The 22374-nt window shown below is 30.1% G+C and overlaps 1 protein-coding gene across 2 annotated transcripts; it reads left to right on the top strand.

Annotated features, from left to right (window-relative positions):
* The first annotated feature begins 15824 nt into the window (after positions 1–15824).
* LOC100248500 (5-methyltetrahydropteroyltriglutamate--homocysteine methyltransferase) lies at positions 15825–21190 on the top strand. 2 transcript variants are annotated; one of them, XM_002276402.4, is made up of 12 exons: positions 15825–15981; positions 16717–17070; positions 17158–17245; positions 17951–18078; positions 18159–18550; positions 18658–18821; positions 19175–19255; positions 19360–19526; positions 19624–19729; positions 19845–20095; positions 20189–20390; positions 20472–21190. In XM_002276402.4, the coding sequence occupies exons 2-12, from the start codon at positions 16721–16723 to the stop codon at positions 20838–20840; spliced, it is 2298 nt and encodes a 765-aa protein (XP_002276438.3). In that variant the 5' UTR covers positions 15825–15981; positions 16717–16720; the 3' UTR covers positions 20841–21190. The 2 variants fall into 2 exon arrangements, with proteins under 2 accessions (XP_002276438.3, XP_059595364.1); XM_059739381.1 differs by having other exon boundaries at positions 15891–16233.
* Positions 21191–22374: the final 1184 nt, after the last annotated feature.

Here is a 22374-nt window from a genome sequence, read left to right as displayed (position 1 = left end):
ACTGCCGGAGTCGGGGAAGAGGATGACGCTGGTTCAGGTTCAAGTAGCGGAAATGGAGATTTTCCGAATGACTTAATTGGAGAGAGACAATAAGAGATAAAGGTGGAGATGGAAATGGAGATGGAAATGGAAATGGAGATGAAGATGAAGATGGTTGACATGATGGGTTCAATGGGTGACCACGATTGCTGCATATATAGAGGCGTCGATGGCAGTACTAGGGGTGGCACGTGGGCTTCAAACATGTCCTTGACCTTTTACTCTCGGCCATAGGTGGTCTTTTCGATGACAAGAACCATGGCGATGGCAGGAAGGTTTGGCACTTGAGAAATGATGATGAAGAGTAGAGAGAGATAAAGGCCGGGAAATGATCAAGCACAATGAACCCATGGAGATTTCAATGCATCAAACAAACATAACTGCTTCCCAAACCCGCATTACCCTCGTCTCGTGATCACCCAATATTCCAAAATATGCCAAAAACAAAGGATAAAGGAAAATGAAAAAAAAAAAAAAAACAGAGCATGCACAAGTTGCTTTCAAGCACCAAGATGAACCCACCAACAGCAAGAAAACTCAAGAGAATAGTTCCAAACAAGAAATGTAAAATAAGTTGGAATCGTACCTAGACTAGGAAAATGATGGCAGGTTGATTTCCTACTTCTCCTTCCTTGCTGCTCTCCTCAGCTTCTTATCTTTGCTACTCCGATGAATCCCCATCTCCTCTCTGCTTCTTGCTAGCTTTCTCTTCTTCTTTATTAGTTGTGCATAGCCCCCATTTTTGGACGTCCCCTCTCCTTTTCAAACAGCTCACCCCATTTTCTCTTCCTGCTTCCCGTCCCATCTAGCCGCCCAAAATAGCTCACCCATCAACTGTTTTTCTTTCACTTCTTGTCCTCTTTGGTCACCCAAAATAACTCACTTATGGTGTGGTCAGAAAAAGGAATAAAAATCCTTCTATCCGAGGGGGTCTACAAAAAGGAATTCATATTTATACAACATTAGAAACTTTCTCTTATATCCAATATGGGATATCAAAAATACTATCTCATACAGACACAACGTCCTCTTTGTTCTCATGGGATGAAATGACTAAACAGACAAATACCCATCATGGGGTTAAACAAACCCCTACACCGAAGTCGATGATTAGCTTCCTGACACTATATAAATATGAGTTTCTCTTAACATTGTAAACATGTTTTAAAGATGTGAAAGTCTTTTTGGATTTAAAACGAATAATATTTACACATTTGGGTGCAAGTTGTTACACGATCATAGTTCTTCCAAACTCGGGATAGAGCAAGGTCAAGATGAGGGTGACCTATTCCAAACTAACTTGATTTCCATCACTAATTTAGTTTGTTTTTAAGAACTATTTTCAAAATTAAATGAAAACTTGAAAACACAACATAAAAACATTAGTGTAGGTTTTGATGGATAAGTGTTTTTAAACATCATTCTCTCTTATTTTGTAAAATAAAAGTTTGTTTAAGAACTCGATTGTTATACTTTATTTTTAATCATTATTTGTATAATTATTTTTTAAAAATAATTCTTCCAAAACAAGTGAAAATAATGGAAAACATCTAAAACATTTTCTCTCGAAGCACTTATTTTTTTATTGTCAAACATGATTTTCTATTTTTTATTCTCAAAAATAAAAAATTATTTTTAAGAATAATTAACATACATGCCCAAATTCTCCATATCCTAAAATAAAATAATACCTCCTTAATCTATTTTATTTGTTGCTTAAATATTTTATAAAGACATGTTCCTAAATATATTAATTAATAGAATAGAACATTATTTTGTTGTATTTTTAAATTTTAATTTTTTTTCCTTCTTGGATTAATAAAAAAATTAAAGATATAAATCAATTAAAAATTTTAAATCACTTGAAATCATCAAATGAAACTTTAAGTTTCACATCAATGAAGTAATTTTATGATTTTATACAAATAAGAATAATAGAAAAATAAAAAAATAAAAGAATTTGAAAATAGATAATTTCATGTATTTGTATGTCTTTATCAATTTATAATTTTTTAAAAATTAAAATTATTTTAAAATTTAAAAAAATAAATAAACTTCATTGTTTGACATGAAGTCATGTTTTTGCTCACTTTATAAATTTATATAAATTAAGATAACAGAAAATAAAATTGCAAATACTAAAAATAAATGAGTTCATGAATTTGTGGATGTTTGTAAACCAACTTAATAATTTAAAATGATTTAATAACTTAATTTAAGTCATTAAATAAATTAAGTATATTTAATAAAATAAGTTAATAGTATAACTTAAAATAAAAATTAATTCTAAATAATAAGTAAAAATAATTATCTTATTTTTAATTCCACATTTTTATTTTATCTTTTTATCCATATTTATCCTAAGGACCTCAACTATCACTTTTGTTACTCCATGACCTCTATTGTTACTCAATTTTTTTTTACCTAAACTATAATTTATAAGGATAAATATATCAATTTGATGATTTAAAATAAATTTTAAATTAATTTTATCAAACAAATTTAATATTTAATATAAAAATTAATTAATAAATTTTAAGTCAATAACTTGAATATAATTTAAATTAAAATTCACTTAAGCTATTAAGTAATAAATATTAAATTTTACCCCTTAAAAAAATTATATATTTAATTCCTTTATAATTTTATAAAAAATAAGAATAATTAATAAATTACACAAATTTTTAAAGCGAATTTTGGGAAATATTTTATAAATTATTGCATTTGTTGGGACCCTTTTTAAATTACACATGAGTAATAACAACGTGAACCATTAGAGAGGAATATTCCTTTAAAATTGTACTTTCCACCCCACATCTCAACAAATGAGCACACACAAGCCCTTGTCGCCTGTGACGTCACTTCTCTTTATTGCTAATTTACTAAGTCATGTACACCATGTGTCCCACATTTTGTTGCTTAGTGTCTACCTTACCTATCTCCCAACAAGGAAAAAAAAATATTAGTAACTTCAAATGTTTGATGAACAATATCAACAACTTTTTTTACAACCTTTTTATTTTTTTATTTTATTGTAGACCCCCGGATGCAGACAGTTCTTTTAGTGATTATTATTATTATTTATCTATTTTTAATTTTTCCTATCTTTTTCTTCCCGAGCCGCTCGACATGATGGGACTGGAGTGGGCTGGTTTTTGGGGCAGAGAGGGGACTCAAGTGGGCGTTTTTTTGGGGTGGCAGATGGGATGGTGTACGGGGATGGCTTGTGGAGGAAGACTCAAAAACAGAGGGGGGGGGACTTTTCTGGAGGAGGAGGACGTCCACAGAGGAGCCCGAGATCGAGAGAGAGGCCGGACTTGGGGAGAGATAACTGGTCAGAGAGAGGAAGGAACACACCGAGGAGTCGCATTGGAAGGAGCCAATACAGGTACTTGTTTCTACAAGCTATCGGTTCTTTCATGTACATATCATTTTGTAAAGTTTTTCTGGATTAGCAAGGGTGCGGTATTGAAAGTTAACTAATATAGGGGCGTGTTGCCACCTTTGGTCAATAGAATTTGTCACATGCATTATCTCTGAGAAAGATCTCAATGAGGTCTCAAAGTTCTTTGTTTCTTTACAGCCTTGGTTGACAGAAAATTTAGTTTTAGAAGGTTTTCAATATCAGCTTTGAAGTTTTTCTTTCCATGCCCACCTGTCAGAATCTTCATACTCTGCGTCTATACCCTGTACACCCAGCAAACCCATTTTTTTTACTACCTTCTCTCTCCCTTCGCGTCACCAACTCCATGCCTGCATTTTTTTTATCCTTCATGTTCACAGTTTCCCATCTCTATGTTCATTAAACCCATCATTTCCCATGCACCTCGTCACTTTTACGCACCCACCACCATATTTCTCCCACTACTCGGGCGGCGTCGCTGCCGGAGGAGGAAGCCCCTCGCGCGCCTGTAAAGGCAGCAGTAGCAGGCTCCACGCCGTCACCAGGCCGCTGCAGCTGGACGCTTCCGACGCCGTAGGGAGGAGCGCGACATGGCGGCGCGGCGCGGCGCGGAAAGTCGATAGCCGGGGCCGACTTCGAGGACCTCCGGCGATCTCTCTCTCACCTCCATTCTTCTCCGTCGCTGTCACCGGAGATGAGGAAGAAGAGCATGTGATGAAGGGCTTGGGCTTGCTCATTGTTATCTTCGGGCTTGAGCTTTGCTGATGGGCTTTGGAGGCTTGGGCTTAGGCTTGTGGGCTTAGGCTTATGGGACTTAGGCTTATGGGACTTAGGCTTGTGGACTGGGCTTGTTGGAGATGGGGCCTGTTAGTGGATCCAGCTTATGGGTTTTGGGCTTGGATGCATGTTATCATTGTTATTATTATTATTATTAATTATTATTATCATTGTTGTTATTAATTATTATTATCATTGCTATTATTAATTATTATTAATCATTGTTATTATTATTATTATTAATTATTATTATCATTGTTGTTATTAATTATTATTATCATTGTTATTATTATTATTGTTAATTATTATTAATCATTGTTATTATTATTATTATTATTAATTATTATCATCATTGTTATTATTATTATTATTAATCATTTTTATTATTATTATTAATAATTATTATTATTATTATTATTAATCATTGTTATTATTATCATTATTAATTATCATTCTCATTATTATTATTATTATTACCTCAAATTCTCAAAATCTATTCATTATTATTATTATTATCATTAATCCAAACTTCCAAAAATCTCATTATTGTTATTATTATTAACTCAATTCTCAAAGTCCATTTATTATCATTAATCCAAACTTTCAAACATCCCATTATTATTATTATTATTAACTCAACTTTCAAAATCTATTTATCATTATTATCAGCATTAATTCAATTCTCAAAATCTATTTATCATTATTATCAGCATTAATCCAAACTTTCAAAAATCTCATTATTATTATTATTATTAACTCAATTCTTAAAGTCCATTTATTATCATTAATCCAAACTTTCAAAAATCTCATTATTATTGTCATTATCAACTCAATTTTCAGAAATCTATTTATTATTATTATTATCATCATTAATCCAAACTTCCAAAAATCTCATTATTATTATTATTATTAACTCAATTTTCAAAATCTATTTGTTATTATTATTATCATCATTAATCCAAACTTCCAAAAATCTCATTATTATTATTAACTCAATTTTCAAAATCTATTTGTTATTATTATTATCATCATTAATCCAAACTTCCAAAAATCTCATTATTATTATTAACTCAATTTTCAAAATCTATTTATTATTATTATTATCATCATTAATCCGAGCTTTCAAAAATCTCATCATTATTGTTATTATTACCTCCACTTTCAAAATCTTATTTTTATCATTATCATTGATTAAAACTTTCAAAACCTTATTGTTATTATTAATTCAAACTTTCTAACTTTCAATTTCCGAGCCCAATTTATAAAAATTCAACCTTCAAATGATACTCCAAAATTCCGATCTTTAAAACTCAATTTCGATTTCCGAAAATTCTCATACTCACTTTAATCTATTTAATTATTATTATCTTATTTATTTATTCTAAAATTCCAATTTAAATCAATTCTTTAAAACTTCTGATTTCCGAATTAAATTCCCAATCCCAAAAATTCTCATATTCCCACTAAATTATTTGATCATTAGTATTTTATTTATTCATTTATTTCAAAACTCCATTTTAAATCAAATTCTTTAAAACCGTTGATTTCCGAATTAAATTCCCAAACCCAAAAATTCCGATATTCACATTAATCTATTTAATTATCTTATTTTATTTATTTATTCTATTTTAAACAGTTCATTTAAAACTTTCGACTTCCGAATTAAATTTCTATTTCTGAAAATTCCAATATTCACATTAATTTATTTAATTATTATTATTAAACAATTCGGTTAAATTTTCCATTCCCGATTTTAATTTCTAATTCCAAAAATTCCAATATTCACATTAATTTATTTAATTATTATTTATTTATTTATTTATTCTAAAATTCCATTTTTAAACAATTCATTAAAATTTCCGTTTCCGCTAATTCCAAAATTCCAACATTCACATTAATCTATTTAATTATTATTATTTTATTTATTTATTCTAAAAGTTCATTTTAAACAATTCATTAAAATTTCCAACTCCCAATTTAATTTCTAATTCCAAAATTCCAAAACTCACATTAATCTATTCAATTATTATTACTTTAGCCCTTTATTTCGAAATTCCATTTTAAGCATCCTTCAAAATTCCAATTTCTAAACTTAATTTCCAATTTCCAAAATTTTAATTTCTTTCAAATTTAATATCCAAAATACCAATTCTTAAATTTAATTTTTCAAGACTCTAATCTTAAAATAATTTTCGAGACTCTAATTTCCAAATAAATCTCAAAAACCCAGTTCTCTCTCGAATAGTTTTAATTTCACCCCGATTTTTAAATAATGTTCTATTTCTTTTGATTTTTACACAAGCAAGAATGATGAATCTTCATAATTCCGAAATAATGGGATTCGTGAGATTAATTCATGCAATATAAATCGGTTTTTGGTGGGGGCCTAGCATATGTGATTTCCTTATGATTGATTGATTGTTTGTTTGATTTAATTGCCATGCATGATCGGTTTTATTTCGCTCTATGACATGCTCAAAATTATTCCTTAATGGTGCGCTAATCTCACTTCTTGATAGCGCTTTATGGATCACTGCCCAGGTACGCATCCACATCCACCCTAGTCAGTTTCTGTATGCATGTTTAGATTCTCACGTGTGCATGATCACTCTGAGTATTCATTGATTCCCTCGACAATTGCCATTGATTGCTTCATTTTATTAGTAGAGACCCGACTTTAGGGACTTAGAGGGGTGCTACGGTCTTTACCGTACCTTCCCGATAAGTAACCTGACCCCCGAACCCGATCCGGTTTTTCACAGACCACCTTTTCCAAAGTAAGGAGTCACACTTAGGGTTTTTCTTTCTTATTTTGTTTACCCTTTTAAAAATAAAACAAAAATAAGTGGCGACTCCAAGTCAACTCTTTTTAATAAATAAAATCATTTTCAAATAAAAATCGAGTTCGCCATCGAGTGGGAAACGCATTGAGCCGAAATGCGGGGTCCACATTTATATTTTAAAATATTTACATAGAAAAAAGCTCATTTATTATATCATATATTTGACCTAATTATGATATGAAACATATTTTTTGATACCTATAAAAAAGTATCATCAATAAGTATTTTGTTTTATTACTTAATATTTTTTTATTTGATTTAATTATTCAATGTCACTATATTTTTGTCTTATTTATTTGTATCTTCATTTAATAATATATAATTTCGATCACATGGGTTATTTTGTACATTTAGGGGCAATGGAAGATTCAATTATATAATAATAATAATAATAATAATATATTTGTTATATAATAAAATAAAAAAAATCCATCACCTATCTCCTTACAACATGAGTCCCTTTGGGAAATAGCCATGAAAATTTAGATCTAAAAACAAAGAAAACGATTCATTTCTTTACAATTTGTTCCATAAATTCAATTTTATGGAAAGTTAAATATGCTTATAGAATTATTCAAAATATGTAATATTATTTAAAATGAATGACATCAAATAAATATGTTTATAAATAGATAAATATCATAATTTTTTATAATTCATTTTTTAAGAAGCATATTTTTAATTATTTTATTTGCCTTAGAAAGAGAAAAATAAAAAATTAAAATGAACTATTTTTAAGTTAATTATATATATAATAAGGACATGACAAGATAATACCTAAATTTGTCTCGAGTTTAAAGAAAATCTCAAATTCATCTCCAAGCAAGGGTGACAATTCGTAGTGGTCAATCGTGTTTGTGTCATATAAAAGTCTAAGTATTCTATTATATAACTCAATTCAAACCCGATACGAATAATAGTAGTATCAAACGTTGTATAACTCATTTAATAATCAAATCTTTTTATTTAATAATGAGGTTGAGTTAGTTTTTGTATATATCTATATGATTAATATCTCAACCAAACATGTTTATGATTTAATTGATCTATTTATTTAAAAACAAATTTAAAACGAGTCTAATATGAGTTAAATATTTTAAATATATAATTAAGTTAATAATGAAATTATTACATTGGCTTAATTTAGATCAAATTTGTGTTAAACAAATAAATCCAACTTATGTTCAACCTAAACCTGAGCGTGTTGGCCTTTTGTGGTGTTGGTGAATAGTATCAATATATATATATATATATATATATATATATATATATATATATATATATATATATATATATATATATATATATATATATGATGTCACTAATTTCTTCATTAATCTTATATTTTTATTTCTTTTATTTATATCATCCCACTTAACATTTCATCATACACTTGGACGGTGGAGATTTGAACTTGGTATTATAAGTCCTACTTGTGTGGCCTAGATCTTTCCTTCCTTAAATATTTATAAAATAATATTAATATATGATATATAAATTATTTTTATATATTAAATAGCGTAATATAAAAAAAATTATTTATAAAATTTAAATATTTTAATCATGAATATGGTTAAACATAACAAAATTTTTCATTTTTTAAATAAAAAATAATTTAATGTGATATATATATATATATATATATATATATATATATATATATATATATATATTTTACAAATTAAATATAATAAATTATAATATAGTGTATCTCATTGGATATACTACCTTAAAATTGTTGGTTTTGAAACCAGATAAATAAAAGAAAAAACGGAAGCCAAAAAAATTTTCTCAAAATTTTTTTCTCAATGATCAATACTTGTATTAATTTAATGAAATAACAAATATAGGTAAATTAGAATTGTACCTTGCGATTAGGCTGATAAATTTGAACTTCACCAAAAGGATCTTAGAATTCCAAATCCTCTAAAGCACCATGGATCTTTCTCTAACGTTCTCCAAATTATGATGAACTCAAAACGAGTGGGTGTTTTTCATTCTTGGGTTTTTCTCACACAACTTAATATATATTGAAAACTTGTATTCTCATCCCATCATCCGACAAACATTGAGAAAAAAAAATTTTAATACCACGAAGAAAAAAAATAACTGACATGTTTTGAATTTTGAAAAACATGGGAGAGAATATCTCTCCCTATGATCCCCACTTAAAAAGTGTTTCTTTGAATTTTGAAAAACATGGGAGAGAATATCTCTCCCCATGATCCCCACTCAAAAGGTGTTTCTTAGGGAATACAAGTAAGCGTGGTCTTCACCACATTGTATCAAAAAATATTTTAAATAATCAAATTATAAAATAAATAAATCAAATCAAGATTGTGTGAAATTAATTTAGAATTTAAAATTCCAAACTAATAAAATCAACCCAACATAAAAAAATGTTCATATAATTTTAATGGAGCCGTTGAGAGGAACTATGGACATTATAATTTTAAGCTCCAATAATTTTGACAATTAATTAACAACTTAATTAAAAAATCAAAATTATTAATTCCAAAATTACTCCACTAAAAATTTGGAATTGCACTCTTAAAATTATAAAATTAAATATATTCAAAGGATTTGAATTGCCCATTGATATAGTTACTACATATGAGTCAGTCCTCCATAAACGGTTCATAATTAAAGCTAGGTTTTTCCGTTAACCTCTTTAATTATATCTTTCTCCTTAAGTACCATTGGTTCTCTAATGAATAATATATTTATGGTCTAATCATAAATTGAGCGCTCTTATCATTCAAGGCCCGAACCAATACTTATGGGAACCGTCCATCTGACTTCTTAACGAAGGAATGGATTTCATCTTGTATATTAATATTCCCGGCTATTTATTTTATTATACTTCCAATACACCAAGAATTTGACACTATGTATTTGTGTCATTACCCGGTATGTCAAAAAATACAATAGAATAAATAGGAGTCTATTAATCACTCAGAATTAAGATCAATGCATATATGACCATCATTGATTAATATTGAATGCTCTATATTATAACGGAATTTATCAGAGATTCATAATTAATCGTGTTCCAGTCCTATATAATCAAATTATATAAAGCGCTTTCATTCCAATAATCTCATTATTAACAATCCGGATAAGATCATTTCATTCAGAATGTAATGAACCGCGCTAGTAATTTTAAATTAAAGATCCCAACTTTAATTTTTAATTACGAACATATTAGATTATTTTACTTTAAATATTATCCTCTTGTATATAACACTTATATACAATATTTAAAGTTTCAATTAAATAATCTAGGGTTTTCGATATTTATAAAGCATCTATAACATGCATGCAACAATAATATTGAAATAATTCCTTAAAAAAATATTAATAATCAGCAAAATAAAAAACATCTCATTTGTTTATGGGCACATATTCCAACAAAAATATCATATCTATCATATTTGATTCGAAATCATATCATATCTAGTGAAATATGTGTATCACATCCAATGGATATGCCTATTCTATACATATAAGTATCTTATTCAATGAGATATGATATTTTAGGATATATCCAATCATATAATATCTTATCAATCAAACATAACCTAAGTATTTTATTACATAACTCAACCAAAACCTGAGACAAATAATAGGATATCTTATCCAATGAGATATAATATCTTAAGATATACATATCCAATCCCATGATATCCTACCAATCAAACGTAGCCTAAGTATTTCACTATATAACTCAACCCAAACCCAACACAAATAATAATAATGTCAAAAATATAAAATCCAAATACTATCTAATTATTAAATTTATGTGATTGATGTTTCAACTAAATATGTTTATGACTTAATGGATTTAGTTATTTAAAATAAATTCAATATAAGTTAAATATTTTTAAAATATAATTAAGTTAATAACAAAATTATTGCATATATCAATTCGGAGCAAATTCTTTTTAAACAGATTGACCCAAAAATCACTTATTTATTAAATGAGTTATACAAATCAACACGAATTTGACCAAAACCTGCTTATATTCAACTTAAACCTCGCATGTGTTGGTTTCTTGTCGTGTTGGTGAATAGTATCAATTTAAAATATATATATATATTGTATATGATGTCATTAATTTCTTCATTAATCTTATACCTTTATTTCTTTTATTTATATCATCATTGCGTGCTTAACATTTCATCATATTGACGGCGAAGATTTGAACTTAGTACTATAAGTCTTGCTTGTGCGACCTAGATCTTTCCTTCCTTAAATAAAATGAGTAACGCGGGTATTATCGTCATTTATCACAAAAAAAAATGTGTGCATGTCATTGTATGCAAGTTATGGCCCACTTACCTACTCACCAACAAATCTTACAGGTTGCACCAATTCAAGGCTACTTTTGGAATTTTAATCTCACCAACCGCAATCCAATGGGTATTTTGTAATTTCACTAGTAACGCGTGCTTCAAAATGTAACTTCCCAAGAATAGTGACAGCACCACCGAACTTCACCCACCAACTCCCTCGGTTATTTTTGTAATTTCACTTCAGTAAAACCTGCGTATTTACCTTCCAATTCATCTATATTTTTAACCAATCCAGTTACTTCCATACACCTCGCAGGCGCGTGTGAATACGCGCCAAATCAAAATAAATAATAAATTGGTCTCATTTTGTTCAATTTTTGAGGCAAAAAAAAAAAGAAAACTTAATTAAATAAAAATAATAAAATAAACACTTTTTAAAATAAAGGTGAAGGATTTTAAAATAATTTTTAAGTAATTCAAATAAAAAAATTTGAAGTTTTTTCTTAAATTATAAGCATGGATTTTTCAATAATAATATTTTTTATTTTAAAAACTTTTTTTATATTGTTCCCTAAACTTTAAAATGGTTTTAGACTATTAAGAAGAAAAAACTCATCATGAAATTTTTTTTCCCCTATCCAAGGTAGGATATGCTCATATGGAGTACTTAAACTAAACAAACTCCCAAGTTAAGATCGATGATTGGTTTTGATACTAGTTTTAATAAATCTATGGAGTCATGACTATTTTTAATGGCAAATCTAGTGTGTACTCGTGTTTTAAAATGAATTTATTCTCATTCTTATGTGGTCATAATTTAAGGAATAAATTAAAAAAAAATGTTTTCAAAGATTTGTGAATTTTTAGACAGACATTATATTTAAGTAGGGATAATAATGCCACAAAAACTATAAGTAGTTATGGTCTTTAATAATTAATTGTTTTTGTTGTTGTTACTTTTGCATATTTGTATTTAGGGATATTTTTTTTTAAAAAAATAAATCCTAAATTATTGAAAAAATAAAAATAATTTGATATGGTATTGATTTTGTTACCATAACAAAATTAGATACAATTTGATAGGATTTAAAAGAAGTAATGTTGCCTAGGCAAAAGAATTTATAAAATTTATGTCCAATTTGAAGTGGTTTGCTGTCTCAAAAAGGGTTTGTATATATATATATATATATATATATATTAAAAAATCTATTAAATTGGTTTAAGAATAACTCAAGTTATATTTAGAACCTGTTGTTGGGTAACTGTTTCTATTTTTTGTAAAAAAAAATAAAATAGAAAAACACGTTTAACAATTAAAAATTATTTTCTATTTTCATTTTTAAGAACATAGAATAAGGTATTTTCAAAAAACATCTTTTAGTTTTTATTTATTTATTTTTTTAGGGAAATTTTAAATAATAATATACAAATATATAGAATGATTAAAAATAAAATATTATACATAAAAATTATTTTTAAAACATATTTAAAAATATTTAAATCTGGTTAAAAATATTTTAAATTTTCAAACATAATTTTATTATATAAAACATTATAAAATAATTCTTAAAAACTATTCTTAAAAACTACTTTTTAAAATGGTTTTTGAAAATAGTTATCATAGAGAACTTTAGTTCATGGAAATTAATAACAAAATGTAGTGAGGCCGCTGAACAAAGTGACAAGAAAATGGAAGAGAATGTTTTTAAAAAATGTTGGTTGTGTGTTTGAATGCCATAAAATAAATGTGGGAAAAGAATATTAAAGAAAAGAAGAAAGGGAATAAGATTGTGTACAATATTTCTATTTGAAGTGTTTTTAGGAAAATATTTTATCTATAAGTGTTTTTAGGAGAATAATTTATCAAGTGTTTACCCAGAAACAAGATAATGATTTGAAGAAGTTTTATTTATTTATTTATTCATTTTTATTTTATTTTATTTTACCAAAAATATATTTTTGAAAAAACATTAGGTGTTTGACAAAAATTAAGAAATATTTTTAAAATTTTTGAAAAATTATTTGTAGTATTTTTTTTTTTGAAACACTTAATAAGTGATTCTTTTAAAAATATTTTATGAGAAAACGTTTTCACTAAAAATACTTTTTGAGTAAAAACACCGTAAAGAATGCATTTGATGGTAAGTTTAGGAAATGTTATTAACAATATTTTGAGTATAAACACTCCGAAGACACTCTAATACGTTTTGATAGTGATTTTAAGAAGTATTTCTAATTTTTGTAACGCTTAAAAAATTACATAATAAGAAGTTAATTTTTTCAAATATCTACCTATTATTAAACTAGAAAAATTACATAAACCTAACATCATAAACATATAGGGTTAATTTCATTTACCTCCCCTTAGATTTTGCCTAAATACATTTAGACCCCATATGTTTGAAATTTTATCACATGTCTTCCATATTATTTTCATTTACCTCCCCTTTAATTCAAAATAAGGGAAATATTTGATAAATTTTTAAACAAAGGGAGCTAGTTGTATTTAATTAAAATCTAGAAAGAGTTGAGTGAAATTATCCCTAAACATATCATATATAAGTTTATATGTTATCAAAATAAAAATTAATTATAAAAGGTTAAATAATTAAAAAAATAATATAAATAAATTAATACCTTTTTTACAATAAAGACATTTTTTTTAATTATTTTTAATATAAAAAATATCAATAAGAAATTATATATATAAAATAAATTTTGTATTTCCTAACATGCCCTCATTTTTTTGACTTATTTTAAAAAATTTCCATCATTAAAAATCTTCATATATAGAATATTTATGAAAAAAATGACATTATTTTAAAATAAAGGAAAAAAAAGGAAAGGATTAATCGATAAAAAATGATGAAAAACTCCTAAATTTGTAAAACCAGCGAAACTTGAAAAATAATCTATTTTTGACATATTCGTTATTTACCTATGTGTTTTAAATTTGCAAGAAAAAGTGAGAGTATTCTGGTGTAAAATGGATAATTTTTTGGGTAAAAAAAAAAAATAGAAGGTTAGATTTGTAATTTGATGTTCTTTTGTCCTTTTTAATCTATTATCCCAAAATGGAATGTGTTATTTCATGTTTTACATCCGTTTATTTACGTATATTTTTACATAAAAAGCATAAATTTGTCTTCTACTTTTAAAATCTTATTTCAAAATTTTAAAAATAAAATAAAATAAGAAAGCGGTCATTTAAAAAATGTTTTCAAATTGATTGTATAAATATTTAAAAAAAATAAAATTCATATTTTCAATAAGAGTTAGATGGTGTTTTTTTTTTAATTTAATTCTAAATGAAATTTATTTTAAGACTTCAAATAATTTATTTTTAACTTTTTTCTTGTTACTTATTCTTTAAATTATTTTATAGAATAGAAAAAGTTAAAATATTAACTTTTTGTTGAATACTAAAAATAACTTTTTGAATTAATCAAAATTAGGGGGTTTTGGATAAAATTTAATACTTATTACTTAATAACTTAAGTTGACTTTAAATTAAATTATTAATTTAAAATTTATTACTTAATTCTTACTTTAACTATTAAGGATGTTTGATAAAATTAACTTAAAATTTATTTTAAATCATCAAATTAATATATTTATCCTTATAAATTATAATTAAGATAAATAAAGTCGAATAACAATGGAAGTTACGAAGTGGTAAAAGAGATCGTGAAAGTAATTAGAGCAAATGAGGATAAAAATAAAATAAAATTAAGATATGGACTTAAAAATAAATTAATTATTTTTATTTATTACTTAAAATTATTTTTAAATTTAAGTCATATCATTAAGTTATTTTATTAAACATATTTAATTTACTCAATAACTTAAGGTGATTTACCAAACATTCATTAAATCTTAAAATTATTTTTGAATTTAAGTCATTTTAAATTATTAAGGTGATTTACCAAACATTCACTAAATCTTAATATGATGTTCAATCTATTAATATTTGACACTTAATAAAAATAAAATAATAAAAAATTAATAATTAAATTAAATTATATTTAAAATTAAATTAATTTTTTATTTAAATTTAAGTGAAAAAGACAAATATCATCTTAGTATTTAAAAAAAGGAAATAAAATGACTCAAAAGGAATGGGTAATAGTCTTAATAAAACAAAAATTAATTGATTAAAAGGGACCAAATAATCCATATATTTGCGATTTTAACTTCTTCTATTTTTTTAGAGTAATTTATTTTTGATATAAATGACATCTATTATTTCAAATATTTATATTGAGGGTTGAAAAATGACGGAGGGTTAGATTTCTAAAATTGGGTTTTTGAGGTGGTTTTAAGTAAATAGCCAAAAAGGGAATAATAGTTGCGGGAGTGGGTAAGAGTTTCACTGAATTCACGCGCAGAGGGAGAGCGTGTGCAGAGACTAGCACCACCGAAGACACAGGAAAAAGAAAAATTAGCAACACCGAATTCCACAGGGAAAAGAAAAATTTAAGCGGAGAGTCAGATCTACCGCATACCTCTTTCTATAAATAACTACCAATACCCACCCTCACAACTCGCGCCGTTCCATTCTCAATCTCAGCCCCTTTCTCCATCCCACTGGTTCCAATTTCTCACCGCTTCTATCTCCTTTAGGTACGCTTCTCCACATTAAACCCTTCTTTGTGGGTCTTCATCCACCTTACTACTATAAGCCTTTATGTTTGAGTTGTTTTGGTGTGAGAGATATAGTGTGGGCTGTGTCCATTTTGTGTCCTTCTTTCATTTCTTGTACACTACTGAAGTACAGATCTGCTTCTGGGTTTTGTAGATCTGGGTGTGGGACTTTGCATTTTTACTAGATCTGATCTGGGTTTGCTTCGTTTTCGTTGTTTGAGGCTGATTTTGGTGTGTTTTCTTCTCAATCCCGTCTTGGGTATCAGTCGAAATAAAACGTGTGTGAATATCTCTGTTTAGTAACGAATCTGAAAAATCCAAAACTTTTTGGGTAGCTATTTTCCTTTGAAGCAAACGTGCATGGCCTGTTTCTGTACTTTCGAGTGTGGATCGGAGTTTTTATACGCAACCCTAGTCCTGTTTTCTAGCTATTTATTGTTTTTTCTTTGTCGGGTGGGTTGGATCTCTAAAAGGATTTCAATTTTCAAATCTAATAATTGATTTTATATCGTAGGTTTGATTCGACTGGTTTCTTTTTCATCCTTTATTGTATGAAAAAAATAAAATAAAGAAATGGGTTCGAATTCAATTCTTATTTTTTTCATTGGATCTATTTGAATTTTTGTTGTTTGATTTGATGGTAACTTATTTGAAAAGTTGCAAAGAAATTGAAATCTGAATGAAGGAATGTGTGACGAATTTGTGATGAAACAGCACAATGGCGTCCCACATTGTTGGATATCCTCGCATGGGGCCCAAGAGAGAGCTCAAATTTGCTTTGGAATCATTTTGGGATAAAAAGAGCAGCGCCGAGGATTTGCAAAAGGTTGCGGCCGATCTGAGGGCGTCCATCTGGAAGCAGATGGCTGATGCCGGGACCAAGTACATTCCCAGCAACACCTTCTCATACTACGATCAGGTGCTCGACACCACAGCCATGCTCGGCGCCGTTCCCCCCAGATATGGATGGAATGGTGGCGAGATTGAATTCGATGTCTACTTCTCCATGGCCAGAGGAAATGCCTCCGTTCCCGCTATGGAAATGACCAAGTGGTTCGACACAAACTAGTAAGTGGTGATCCTCTCCTCTCCTCATTTCTGGCTTGAAATAGTGATATTGATAGACACTGAATTGTGGGTGATCTGTGGATCCAGCCATTACATTGTCCCTGAGTTGGGTCCGGAGGTGAAGTTTAGCTATGCCTCTCACAAGGCAGTGAAAGAATACCAGGAGGCTAAGGCGGTATGTGCTCTTAATCAATTTTCCATTTCGGTTGAATTTTTGAATTGTTAAGGTTTTTAGGCATACATACACTGGTAATTTTGCATGGTAGAGGTTGAATTGGGGTAGTTCATCACATTTTGACATACTTCCAAAAAATGGCTCGATTTTCAGATAATTTCTAACAACATGGAAATCTACATCTTGGGCCCATCTGCCCTGGTTTATTGTTTGGTCAGGATATGTTCCATGTTGGCAATTTGATAACTCCTTGATTCCTCCTCTAGGATTTTGGATTTATGGTTGGTACTGTCTGAGATTGTTGTGTGTTGGTGGGGAGGGTGTTTCACTTGGGTGTACTGTGGACCCATAATCTATTTATTAATTTGATTGTGCTGTACACCTGTAAAATAGTTTGTTTGTTGGAAAATTTGAGGAAAATGCGAGGCGGAGAAAATAGAAGGAAAATAAAAAATGGATTTAAATATTTTATTATACATAAAAATTAAATAATTTGAAAATGCCAAAGTTTTAATTAATTTTAATTATATTTGATTAGTTAATTTTAATTATCTTTTATTTCTTTCGTATCTTTCATGGTAATCCTAAACACGAGAAAATAATTTTGTTTATCATATTTTTATTCTTTCTTTGTACTTTTTCTTGGAATCAAACATAGCAGTGATGTTTTTAGCATTTTGTAATATCTCTTTTTCTCCCATGCAGCTTGGAGTAGACACAGTTCCGGTTTTTGTTGGTCCTGTCTCCTACTTGTTGCTATCTAAACCTGCAAAGGGTGTTGAGAAATCCTTTTCTCTTCTCTCCCTCCTGGACAAAATCCTTCCAATCTACAAGTAAGGAATTGAACTTCTCTTGGGTATCTGTGGTTGATTCCCAATATATGCACCTAACATTTCTAAGAACACCTCTGCAGGGAAGTAGTTGCTGAGCTAAAGGCTGCTGGTGCTTCTTCAATTCAGTTTGATGAACCCACCCTTGTGATGGATCTTGACTCTCACAAGTTGCAAGCATTCACTCATGCCTACTCTGAGCTAGAAGCATCTTGCTCTGGCTTGAATGTTATTGTTGAGACATACTTTGCTGATGTTCCTTCTGAAGCATTCAAGACCCTCACTTCCTTGAAGGGTGTTACTGGCTTTGGGTTCGATTTGGTTCGCGGAACCAAGACCCTTGATTTGATCAAGGTTGGATTCCCTACAGGAAAATACCTTTTTGCTGGAGTGGTTGATGGAAGGAACATTTGGGCTAATGATCTTGCTGCATCTCTTAGCGTCCTACAGGAGCTTGAGAGCATTGTGGGCAAGGGTATTCTTTTTGACATTATCTTGTGATTGTACTTGTGATATGGAAGTAAATGATTTCCTTTATCCAAGTTGATTTGTGCTAGAACTGATGTTCTTGTTGTCGTGTAGACAAACTTGTGGTCTCCACCTCCTGCTCTCTTCTCCACACTGCTGTTGATCTAATTAACGAGCCTAAGCTAGACCAGGAAATTAAATCATGGCTTGCATTTGCTGCCCAGAAGATTGTTGAAGTGAATGCCTTGGCCAAGGCATTGGCTGGTCACAAAGAGGAGGTATCCTTTGTTCTCGTTCTTTAATTGCTTCTAAATATCTAATTGTAAAAACTGACAGTTTATTGTGGTTTTTTAAATATTCAATGGATGTCAATGATGGTATTGTTAGAACAACTAGTCTCTGTTGTGGTGGGGTTAGAAATTTGGCTGAGTAATTGCAGTATTGAAAATTTAGATGATAAAACTCAATCACTTGGGAAACAGTTTAGCTTATCTGAGTTGGTTTGGAGTTTCATCAACATTTGTTTGCTGCTCAAGTCTGTTTTAGTCTTAGCTTCCCTAAACTTACATTTAAGTTTATACCTTTTGATCATATGAACACTGCATCACTCATTGATTATGGTTATTTTCAGGCATTCTTCTCTGACAATGCCTCAGCTCAGGCTTCAAGGAAGTCCTCCCCAAGAGTGACTAATGAGGCTGTCCAAAAGGCTGTAAGTACTCTTATGAATTCATTTTCATTGTTTATGCCTTTCAAACAATTGCATTGCAGAAACTGGTTTTATTTAACAAAAACTTTCTGTTCTTGCTCTCTCAGGCTTCTGCTTTGAAGGGTTCTGACCACCGCCGTGCTACTGATGTGAGTGCTAGACTGGATGCTCAGCAGAGGAAGCTGAAACTTCCAGTCCTGCCAACCACCACCATTGGGTCTTTCCCTCAGACCATGGATCTCAGGAGAGTCCGCCGTGAATACAAGGCTAAAAAGTGAGTCTTATTTGATAATTCTTCTTATTTTGCTCTCTTAGAAATTGATTGTCACATTTCTTTATTCTATGCCCTCATTACACCCTTCTCTTTTTAGGATCTCTGAGGAGGATTATGTTAAGGCCATCAAAGAGGAAATCAACAAGGTTGTCAAGCTCCAGGAAGAACTTGATATTGATGTGCTCGTCCATGGTGAACCTGAGGTGTGAGCTCTTCTCTATGCTCTAGCATGGGTTTTTAAGATTCAAATTCCTTGTTTTTCTGTTGAAAGAACAATGGTTCTAATTCTGCCTACTGTTTGGATGTTTCTTAATATAGAGGAACGATATGGTCGAGTACTTTGGAGAGCAGTTGTCTGGTTTTGCCTTCACTGCCAATGGATGGGTGCAATCCTATGGATCTCGCTGTGTGAAGCCACCAATCATCTATGGTGATGTGAGCCGACCCAAGCCAATGACAGTCTTCTGGTCCACCATGGCTCAGAGCATGACTGCTCGCCCAATGAAGGGAATGCTTACTGGCCCTGTTACTATTCTGAACTGGTCCTTCGTGCGAAATGACCAGCCCAGGTATTAAGAAAACTCATAAAAAGCGGCTTAAGAAAGATGTATATCTCTCTGAAACTAATAATAGTTTGCATGATTTATATGGCTTCTTTTCAGATTTGAAACCTGCTATCAGATTGCTTTGGCCATCAAGGACGAAGTGGAGGATCTCGAGAAGGCTGGCATTACCGTCATCCAAATTGATGAGGCTGCTTTGAGAGAGGGCTTGCCTCTTAGGAAGTCTGAGCATGCTTTCTACTTGGACTGGGCTGTCCACTCCTTCAGGATCACCAACTGTGGTGTTCAAGACACTACCCAGGTTCTTTCCTCACTGAATTTTCTTTCATTTTCCATTTCTTGTTCACTTTGGCCACTGAGCTCATCCTAGGTAATATGACAGATCCACACCCACATGTGCTACTCTAACTTCAATGACATTATCCACTCCATCATTGACATGGACGCTGATGTGATCACAATTGAGAACTCCCGATCTGATGAGAAGCTCCTTTCAGTGTTCCGTGAGGGAGTGAAGTATGGTGCTGGAATTGGCCCTGGTGTGTACGACATCCACTCCCCCAGAATACCATCAACTGAAGAGATTGCTGACAGAATCAACAAGATGCTTGCAGTTCTTGAGACCAACATCTTGTGGGTGAACCCTGACTGTGGGCTCAAGACCCGCAAGTACACTGAAGTGATGCCAGCCCTAAAGAACATGGTTGCCGCCGCCAAGCTTCTCCGCACTGAGCTTGCCAGTGCCAAGTGAAGGAAAGGGGATAAAGGAGAGGGGCTGGAAGTGAAGTTCCTCTCTACAATCCATTGATTTTTACGGCAATCAAACAAAACACAAAAAAGGAAGAAGAAAAATAATATGCTTTTTATTGTTTTAATAATTGTGGTTGATGATGGAATATCTTAGTAGGAGGCATGATATGATCTTGTGGGCATCTTTCTTCTTGTTCTTCTTGATTTCTTGGTTCAAGACTTGTCCCTTTTTTTGTTTTCTCCCCTTTTATTTCTCGATATTTTGTATTTTGGGGCTTTGCCTTGAAAATTTCTTGATGTACCTCAATGGGTTATTACTAGAAGTATGGCATGTTGAATATTGTTTCTTCATTTTAGATGCATGTCAGAAGGCAATTGACTTGGTTTGCAGGTGATTGTGTATTTGAGTCAAATGGATCTTTATTCAATCTATTCATATGGGTCTAAAAAATGAACTAGTTTTTCCTTTTCAATCGCATTCTACCAGAAATCTCAACATTAATTGAAGAATTTTATCACCAACTGTTGAACCAATTGTGTAGGAAATTCGAGATGGTACTAACATGGAAATGTGATACAAGGGTCTAGTTGATTGAGGTGATGGCATGTTGGGTCTTTAATATAAGGGTCCCTATTTTGGAACATTTAAAATCTTTTCAGAAATTAGATTTGAGAATAAAAATGCAAGTTTTTGAATCTGATTAGAAGAGTGGTTAAAAAATGGTCCATCAACACTGCTCAACCTACACCAAATGGGTTAGAACTTAGATTGCGCGCTCCTACAGGTTGTGCCAAAAGGGAATGTGCACGCTAAGAACTATGCACAAAGCTTATTGCAATATATGAAATCTTCATTTTTTTTTTCGAGACAAAATATGTACTCTAACGACACATAAATAACAGACTTTTCATAATATAAAAATCTCAAAGCATGTAACTTGTATTGGTACCAAGATCCTAAATATGTTGCTAACATTTATTTTGAGCTTAATTGTAGAGCAAAGAGATGAAAAAGAGCAAGACATGAGCATGACAACAAGATGAGATTTGAAATTTGTGGTGGAAGATTAGAGCCAAACAAAATAAAAAAGGGCAAGACATGAGCATGAGATACGAGAGATACAAGTCTATGAAAATGGTTGGAAAAAATGAAATCATGTAGAAAATGAGTTGGAAAAGGAAAATCAAATCAAGAAGCAACGTGAGTAAAGTTGAAGAAAGCCAACCTTGGCTTTGCATAGAATCCTGGGAAGTCTCCGATGAGTTTTGTAAGGAAATCCCCATATATTTTTTAAACTTAAGAAGTTACAAATCCAACATTCCAAACGGTTCACAAATCAAAGTTGAAACAAAAAAGATATGGCCAATGGAAGAGAGACTGCTAGAGGGTGCTACTAATTTCAAAATGGACACTCCCATTTCTAAATGAGTTGAAATTAGAAATTATTATTGCCACTTTACGAAACATAACTTATTTCGAATCCATTTCAAATCATCTTAAATTTAGAAAAATGGAGGTCTACCAAGTTGAACAT

The sequence above is a fragment of the Vitis vinifera genome, chromosome 8 (genome assembly GCF_030704535.1).
Source record: "Vitis vinifera cultivar Pinot Noir 40024 chromosome 8, ASM3070453v1".
NCBI classification, from domain to species: Eukaryota; Viridiplantae; Streptophyta; class Magnoliopsida; order Vitales; family Vitaceae; genus Vitis; species Vitis vinifera.
This window is presented reverse-complemented; position numbering and strand designations above follow the sequence as displayed.

Excerpts from the sequence above, each read along its gene's own strand:
- LOC100248500 (XM_002276402.4), top strand. The coding sequence starts at position 16,721 with ATGGCGTCCCACATTGTTGGATATCCTCGCATGGGGCCCAAGAGAGAG. Across the intron at positions 19,527-19,623 it reads CGTGAATACAAGGCTAAAAA|GATCTCTGAGGAGGATTATG; the intron begins GTGAGTCTTATT and ends TTCTCTTTTTAG. Across the intron at positions 19,730-19,844 it reads TCGTCCATGGTGAACCTGAG|AGGAACGATATGGTCGAGTA; the intron begins GTGTGAGCTCTT and ends TTCTTAATATAG.